Source organism: Lactuca saligna, chromosome 9 (genome assembly GCF_052625555.1).
Source record: "Lactuca saligna cultivar CGN05327 chromosome 9, ASM5262555v1, whole genome shotgun sequence".
Lineage (NCBI taxonomy): Eukaryota > Viridiplantae > Streptophyta > Magnoliopsida > Asterales > Asteraceae > Lactuca > Lactuca saligna.
The window spans coordinates 154209548-154219232 of NC_136425.1; the positions used below are offsets into that span (position 1 = coordinate 154209548).

The 9685-nt window shown below is 31.7% G+C and overlaps 1 protein-coding gene across 1 annotated transcript; it reads right to left on the bottom strand.

Annotated features, from left to right (window-relative positions):
* Positions 1-8132: 8132 nt before the first annotated feature.
* LOC145018450 (uncharacterized) lies at positions 8133-9185 on the bottom strand. Its single transcript, XM_078976335.1, has 2 exons — positions 8903-9185; positions 8133-8833 (listed from the first exon to the last, which is right to left on the bottom strand). The coding sequence occupies exons 1-2, from the start codon at positions 9149-9151 to the stop codon at positions 8300-8302; spliced, it is 783 nt and encodes a 260-aa protein (XP_078832461.1). The 5' UTR covers positions 9152-9185; the 3' UTR covers positions 8133-8299.
* Positions 9186-9685: the final 500 nt, after the last annotated feature.

The window sequence follows — 9685 nt, forward strand, 5'->3', positions numbered from 1 at the left end:
TGTAAGATCTCTCATTAGGGCTAATTTTCGGTTCTATTTATAGTTTTCAACATCAACTCGATGATTTTGGACACCAACTCGGTGAGGTCTTCATTAAAATCCCATATTCCCCAAGTGAACGTCAAGAATCGCGAAGCTTCTGATCAAATCGTCGAGTTGGAGGACCCAACTCTCCGAGTTCGTTTGGAATCAATATTTTCTCAAAACATCAAAGTTATCTGAAATTATGTCTAGTTTTCAGAACATTTTGAATCTCGTCAATCAGAGTTACGAGTCATGAGATATGGCCAAAACACTGAAAAGGGGTCAAGTTGTCCAGCAACGTCATTTTTGTGTCTTTTTAGCTACTTTTTCATCATTTTGCATTCCAGCTCTCATTTTAACTGTAATTTAACATTTCAAGTTGTACTAAGTATCTTTAGTTCTAAATATCATAAAAACATAGTATAAATAATAATAAAACGTCATAAATATATGGATAAAATAGACGTTATCGATGCGTTTGGCTGTAGACTATTGATATCCAGTGCAAGGTCCGTATTAAGAGAGTAGAGAAGGGGATGCAACATTCTTGGTTCCTTTATTTCCATGTTCCTCATTATTGGTGGACTTAGTCACTGAAAGACGATATCATGATTGCTCGTGCTATAAATCGATTTAGAATGACACTTGATTTTTGTGATTTGGTTTCGATACTTTGAAATCGATTTAGAATGACACTTGATTTTTGTGATGTTTCTATTCTTTGAAATCAAATATGAATCTTTATTTTTCTAGTTGAATATTAATATTTAAATTAGTATTTCAATTTTAATTTTCCTTTGTATAAAAAACAAATTTTATTTATTCAACAAAACTAATTAAAAAAGGCATTAGCAACGGAAATTAGCAACAAATTTCTGACGGGTCCGATAGGTTCCCTGAGATGGTTAGCAAATGATTACCGATGGTTATTAGTCTGAAGATCCATTGAGCAGTTTGTACCGTCGCAAATCCATCGTCGATCCATTATTGAATCCCTCGCTAACAATTAGCGACAATGATTTTTTCAACCGACAATTTCATCGTTAATTCATCGATGATAGTCTTTATCGACAGATAAGTGATGGAATTGTCCATTGTCGATACCTCTATTTCTAGTAGTGAATGATCATACCAAGTGAAATTCATAACTTTCTATAACATTAAGTAAACTTTTTCCTTCATATTTTAATTTAGCACCATCACACGATTTACATAATGCTATCAATGTTTCTCTTATTTGAGGAGCTTAAATCATATCATCCCTCCCACCATATTTTAATGAGATAATATGGTTAAGGATTGCCCAAAATGACCTCATAAGGCCATATAACTGTTATATTAAAAAAAAAACCATAAATCATAAAAAGGCCACCTAGTTTTTCTAAACAGGACTACGACCTAGATCGAGAAAATGCATTTTTTATTAGTGAATTATTTATGAACAGTTATTCACAATCAATCATTTGAACAGTAGACTCATGTAAGGACATAATTGACCCAATCAAACCTTTTAGGACTGAAACATGTTTTAAATCAAACTGAGGTCCCATTGAGAAAATTTAATCAAAAGATGTGGCCAAAACATGTTTTAAATCAAACATAAAAAAGAGTTACATCTTTATATATATATATATATATATATATATATATATATATATATATATATATATATATATATGAAATTGAAGCATTTATATATAGAATAAATTGTAAGGGGATCTTATGAATGTTGGAACAACACATACAACCTCTGAACAACAAGAAAGAAAGAAAACAGGTGTTCCCTGTTGTTGTTGTTGCACACGAAAAAAAGAGGAAAAACAGATGGAGACTTTGTTTTCACACAAAAGTTGCTCACAATAACATGAGAACAAAAGGCTTTAAATAGCCTACAAAACATCTCACGTGAATAAACAAACTCAATCTAAAACCTAGTCACTACTCCTAGAAAATAGGACACTACAAGGAACAAGTACAACACATTTTGATCTCTTGTTTTGAACTTCATCAAATAACACTTATTCAAATACTAAATAAAACCAACAAAAGGCTAACTTTTTTTACTAAATTCAGAATTAAACCCAACAATCACCTCTATAATTTTGACTTGTTCATTCCCCTGGAAATATCGACCAACTGCAACACTTGGTGCATCATCTTTTTCACAGTTAGAACAACCTCTACCACTCATCGCCTTGGTAGTTTTCTTCTTCTCCGTCTCCTTTTTTTTCTTCAACCAAAATTCATAGCCATTGGATTCATCATCAACAAATCCATCACCTCCACTTGATTCTACAAAAAAAAAAAAAAAAAAAAAAAAAAAAAAAAAAAAAAAAAAACTTGACAACCTCCTTCATCAAGACTGAAAACGAACATGAAACACCATCTCTTTCATATCAGCCCTTTTCTCTTGTACAGTACCAACCAACGTAGATCACACATAGATCTGAGTTATTTTCTAATCTTCTTCTTTTCTTTAACCCACACACTCACTTATAGGTGAACAAAAATCTTTTTTTTTTATTTTCTTTCTTACTTTGACTAGCTTCTCCACACAGGTTAGCTTCACCACACAGGTTCCTTGTCTTCGTTGTTCACTAAGAACTTCAAATCGATCCAGCACACAACCTTTGCTTCAACTCACATAGATAGATCTTCAAAAACTCTCTTCACGCAGATTTCTGGTTTTGAACTTGTTCAACACACAACCATTCTATCACATAGATTAATCTTAAAAAAAAACACAATCACACATCACACATATGCAGTTTTAACCACACAAATTTCTAATTTTGAACTCAGCTCACACAGAGCTTTGTTCGGCTCACATAGAGCTTCTACTTTCTCTGATCTCTATGGTTCACATAGAACCCCTTCCACAGATCCCACGAGCCTAGGGCTCTGATACCAAATGTTGGAACAACACATACAACCTCTGAACAACAAGAAAGAAAGAAAATAGGTGTTCCCTGTTGTTGTTGTACACGAAAAAAGAGGAAAAACATATGGAGACTTTGTTTTCACACAAAAGTTGCTCACATTAACCTGAGAACAAAAGGTTTTAAATAGCCTACGAAACATCTCACGTAAATAAACAAACTTAATCTAAAACCTAGTCACTACTTCTAGAAAATAGGACACTACAAGGAACAAGTACAACAAGTTTTGATCTCTTGTTTTGAACTTCATCAAACAACACTTATTCAAATACTAAATAAAACCAACAAAAGGCTAATTTTTTTATTAAAGTCAGAATTAAACCCAACAATGAACAGTTAGGTTTTGTAGCTTCCGACTTTCACCACCTTATTTTGAGTTTGTACCAACTTTATCCCCTTGCATTGGTGGATGCATTGTTCTGAACACATGGTATTTCCCTATGCTTTTCTGGTCCACTCATCCTCCCTACTTCATCGACTTCCCCATTCTTCTTCTATGTTTTTCCATTCTGCCCAGGTAAATTTTTTTTTTTGTTTGATGTTCGTCGTTTATGGTTTCTTTCATGTTTTCTACTTACGATTTTCAATTTGTTGCGCCTAATTTTCATTAGTGGTAGTTATTTTCATTGTTGTCCTTTTGCTACCATATGACCACTTCCACACTTGCTTTCTAATCCATTCAACATTAACGATATGTCAAATCTTCTCTATGTCTCTCTCACCAGGTTTGAACCCCTCCTAACCCTCCGATGTCGTTTCATCGCCTTCAATCAAATCGGCGCCACCATGAAAGGAAGACAACCTGTCAGTCCATAACGAAATCATGACCGACAATGAAGACGACAATACTTCAAATCTTCATATGTCTTTCCCTTTTGTTGATTGTTAATCGGATATGTGACGGTTTTGCCCCCTCATGCCTTTCTACCACTTTTACTTCCTTTCGGTCCACCTTATGGAGGATTAAACTAGAACCTATCATCTTCCTCTTTTATAAAACCCCTAAAATCTACAATTTAGAAGGAGCAAGTTTCTCAAGTCTTCGTTGAATCTCACTCTGACTACTTACAAACCATGTAATTAAGTTTCCTCTAAACGGTCTTATTCTGGCCATGATGTTTTTGATATCAAGGATTTGAGACTAAAAAATGAGTTGTTTAGGGAATCCAATAGAATTCACTTAGGGAATCTAGGAGTGGGTGTACAATATGCTTTCTGAAACTCACAATCACTTCCAAGTTTGTTTCTCAATCACTTCCTTTTTGTTATTTATTTATTTTTTTGTTTTTAATCTGAGATGAGTATAAAAATATATGTTGTTTTTGGTGGCTTCCTGTCACAATCCACTTTCTGATGACGTGCTAATATTTTATAATAAAAAAATGTGTATTATACACTTATGCAGGAAGAGCAAGAGGCTTGAGATTAGTTTTATGCACTTTGGATACCTGATCTTTGTATGAAAAGGTATGCCAATTTATAAATTTTGACAATTATTTTAGATTTATTGATATACATTATTTATGAGTATCCACAACTAAAAATGGTAGAAGAGGAACAAAAATTTTCATTAGGGGATGTTGAGTTGGTGAAAAGGTTGGATGATAGTGCTTCCACAACCATGTATCGGGTAAAAACTCAAATATATGAACAATTGTAAGTCTTTTGTGTTTAATTGTCAAAACATAAAATTATGATTTAGTATAATATAATGTTAAAATGAAAAGACATTTCTAAAGCTTTCATTTATTTAAATACAAAACATTCATGCATTGAAGGTAAAATTAAGTTTATAAATTATTCAAAACAATACAAAACATTTATGTATTGAAGGTAAAATTAAGTTTATAAATTGTTTAAAACTATATCACATTGCCATTGGGACTTAAAGGGGTATACCTTACCTTTGTGGGAAAATGCTAGAAAAAACTTTATATTTAGACTGTTTTATTAAAAAATAAAAAAATAAATAAATAAAAACTATGAAAAAAGGTTTTCCAAAAAAGCCATTTAAGATTTGTACGTTTTCCTTCAAAACCATCTTATTATGGTAACTTTTTATTAACTATAACGATAGAAAAAAACCGTAAAAGGGTATAAACTATAAGGGTTTTTATGACAATTTTTTCTAGTATTAAATGGTTTAAAATAGGTTACAAATTTTTAAATGACTTTCATTAGAAATTTACTAATTTCAAGTGATCTAATGAAAACTTTTATTTTTTTAATTTATACTAACTTTTTTCTTAAAAATTATTAAAACATAAGAGTTTTTTTTTAGCATTTGCCCTACTTTCTTTATCTATATATTGATTGGACAAGTTTTTCTAAGGTTATTTTTTATAAAAATAATGAATAAGACATTTACATCTTTTTACAGACTTACCTAAGGTCATCTCCAATGGTAGTTTAATGGAGAGTTGAATGGGGAGTTTAATCCCATTAAACTCAAAATCCCCATTGTGGGTTAATGATATGGTACTCAATAGAATGGGGAGTTCAATCTCCATTGAACTCCACACTCTCTCTCCTCACACACACATACATAAATGATAAATGATGTGGCAATCCATTAAAATTGTATTAGGTTTAATGGAGTATAGAGTTTAATAGATAAAATTGTATTGTGAATGACATGTACATGTGGTAATCCATTGAACTCATTTGAGTTCAATGCATTGAAGATGGCCTAATAGCTGAACAAATTTCTGCAATGGGCAACATTTTTGGATGCTGAAGGTCGAGTTGTGTCTCCAGATGATTTGAAGAAGAGAAGTTTCTATGGAGGAGTGGATCACAATTTACATTAAAAAGTTTTTTTTTTGTCAAGTTGAGTGTAAACTATAATTTTAATCTCATGTGATTTTAGATTTGGAAATTCATATTGGGATATTATGCATACGATTCAACATATACACAAAGACATTATCTCTCCACCATTAAGTACTCGGAATATGAAACCCTCAAAAACCAATGGCAGATTTGTCATTAGTTAACAACTTAACATATCTTTTTTTGGAAATTCATAATTTTAATCTCATGTGATTTTAGATTTGGAAATTCATATTGGGATATTATGCATACGATTCAACATATACACAAAGACACTATCTCTCCACCATTAAGTACTCGGAATATGAAACCCTCAAAAACCAATGGCAGATTTGTCATTAGTTAACAACTTAACATATCTTTTTTTAAATAAAATTCTGTAACATTTATTTATTTTCCACTTGCAGAGCACTTCCACGACACAATTAATAAAAGAAACCTAATTTAAAGAAACAAAGTTTCTAATCAATAAAGATGTGGTATAACTAATTAACTATAACAACATATTCTTCATTAAATATTTGGACTTTTTTTTATAAATATTAATTAAACTTAATTTGTATTTTTTTAGGGTAGGAAATGATCAAATGCTACGATTCTATGAAGGTGATGGCAATGAAAGCGTGAATATTCTACGTCATATTTTGATGACATGCTCATTTTACAACTTTGAAATCGGTTACCGTTAGATAATTTTTTACTAATTCTTTTAACTCCCTTAATATAATATCAATTTTATTTATTTTTGTTAACAGATGAAATATAATAATAAACTTTTACAATCTATGAATGATTTGTTATCCCAAATTCTTTATGTCATGGAAGATGACTAAGAAGCTTTTTGGTGTTTTGTTTATTTAATTGAACAATTTGGACCAAATTTTAATAATCAAAGTGGCATGAAACTTTATTTTTTTGCATTGTCAAAGGTTCTTTCTCTCTCACCTTTGTGTGTGTGTGTTTTATATACCTCATACGAAAGGTGTTTACATCTTTTTGCATATACAACAGCTAGCGAGTGAGTGCTTGACTTTTAGTCATAAGCCTAAAGTACCCATCTATCATTAAAGAATATGGTTTTTAAATTGAAGATAATTCTTGATAATTTGTAATCATGACAACAAGGGCAAATATGTAATTAGAGTGTTTAACATGGCAACTAATGGAGATTCTAGACAAACAAATGTGCTTTATCGTTTATTCATACCAATTTTCTTGCATGAATTTACTCTCTTTCTAATCCTAAAAGGTTGTATGCATTGGTAGAATGCATGGGATTAGGTTGTAAATGAACTGAACGTTTAGCGAACCGTTCATGAACTGTTCGGCGGAAAGTTCGTTTATGTTCGTTTATTTAATAAATGAACGAGCATGAACAAAAATTATCGTTCGTTTAGTTAAATGAACGAACATGAACAATGGTCTCGTTCGTTCAGTTATGTTCGTGAACGTTCGTTTATGATGTTCATTTACGTTCGTTTATGTTCGTTCGTTTAAGTTTATTTATATTCATCTATATTCAATTATTTTTTATTATATTACTATATTATATGTTCGTTTATGTTAATATATGTTCAATTGTGTTTTTTTTTATCTTTGTTCGTTTACCATGTTCACGAACATAAATGAACGAACATGAACAAAGTAATTTGTTAAACGAACGAACATGAACAAGAAAATCTCGTTCGTTTATCCGTTCGTGTTCGTTTGTTGTTCAGCTAACTTAAACGAACGAACATGAACAAGACCTTGTTCGTGTTCGTTTGGTTCGTTTACAGCCCTACATAAGATGGCCTAATTGGAGTGCTTATTTAGGAGAGAATTCTATATGATGGCATGCAAGTCGTTTGTGTACTTCCATCCTTATTATACCCTTACTTTTTCCCAAATTTCCCCTTTCTCTATAAACTTTTTCATATTTAATCTGGTAAGTGGTAATACCATAATCACTTAGATTTGAGCTTCAACTTAATTTTCTATCAGTTGAAGTTGTCTACATCTACTTCCTTCTTCATGTAATCAATACTACTAGATACCGTGGTTTTATTTGGAAAATAGGTATGTTCATCTTTTTAACATATTAGTTTTGATTGTTAAAATTTAGTTGAAAACATTATTTTTGGTATTTTATTAACTAGGTTTAGCCAACTTTTGAAATTGGAAGATAAATCGACTTATTTGGCAAGTTAATTTTGAATTTTCATCCATTTTGAAAATCTATTCAAATATGTTAATAGTGACATTGACGTTGTTTTCGTAGACAATAAGGACAGGTTGGATTCATGGCAAATTACACAGTGAAAACCAATTTAGAGAATAAACTTCAGATAGCAACAATGTATAAAACAGATGGGCATACACACAAAATGAACACCTTCCACCCTTCCCTTCAATTCTAGTTCTAAAATAAATACTAATCATCTATACCCTATAACCTAATATGAATTTGTTATGATCGTTGGACTTTTGATTATGCTATATATTGCGTTAACAACTCATAATGATTACAACTCGTCTCCGACGATAGCAACATCCGAAGACCCACCGGTAATGGCTGAATAAATCTTCCATAGAACCACAACCACTACCAGAAAGCCCACGAGGATAAACAATGGTGGATTGTTTGAAGCAACCTGTTTGCTTTCTTCCGCCATAATTGGTTTCACCGGTGGTCGTGGATTTGACGGAAGCGGTGGTTTCTTATCGACTGCGTTTACTTTTCTCTCAGTCAACGTTTGTGAACCGGTGGTGATCGTCGATGAAGTCACCGGAGTTTCATCAGGTTTTGATGGCAAAGGTGGTTGAATGGAACGATCTACATTTGAATTGGAATTCTTCTCAATCTCATTGATTGAGTTACCATTGTTCTTCTCAATTTTATCGATTTTCATGACGTCGGATTTATTCACATTGATTGAGTCGTCGTCGATTTTTTGGATATTCTGGCCGATATCCTTGATTTTGTCATCTCGTACAGGTGATGAACTTTGTGATTCGTTTGGAGTTTCTGATGAATCATTCCCATGAATCTTTTTCTTCTGTTGAATGAGAATGCAATCGATCATGAAAAGATAGAACAAAATTTAACATATAACAAATTAACTCACCACAGCTGTATCAAACAAAACGGCTTTAAAAATACGAGACATGCGGGAAGAAGATGATTTCTTGATGTCTGGATCAACGCAATTGCCGGAGACATCACAATATACTAAATTATCATCAGAAGCCAAAGCCTTTCGTCCGCTGCCAGAAGAAGGATCGTCGCCGGAGGTCGCTGGTTTGAAGAAGTTCTTGAAGATCAAGCTTTTTCCTCTCTTCTTCTTCTTCTTTCTTTTTGAACCATGATCATCCATCGTCTTGTCACGAAAGGAGAGATCGATCACATGTGTTTTTTATCCAAATAAATTCTTATAATTTTCCAAAACTCGATTTATATTTTTAGATCGAATTCTACGTGAGAGCGGCCGGTTTTGCATGTTTTAAGCGTTTTTAGATGATGTGATTATTGTGGCTTGTGAATTATGATGCAAAATTGCATCACGTGTTCATAATAAATTTAAAATAAAATTCTTTGATGGTTATTATTGTAGATTCAAGTTTGGATAATTAAAGATCGTAATACATTTTAAACACTTTTTTTAGTTTTTTGTATTTATAACAAAAATGAAATCCTTTTAAAAGAGTATAAAATTTTTTAATAGATACTTGTAGAAATAAAATTCATATTATGCATTATTCAAGAAATAAACAATAACAGTTTTTGTTACTCGATAACCTTTTTAAAATATTGACTTGAGAATACGATTAGTTTAAAGTTGAATAAAAGTAATATGATCACGATAATACAATTAAGTTATACATAACTTTTTGTTAGTACAGAATAATAT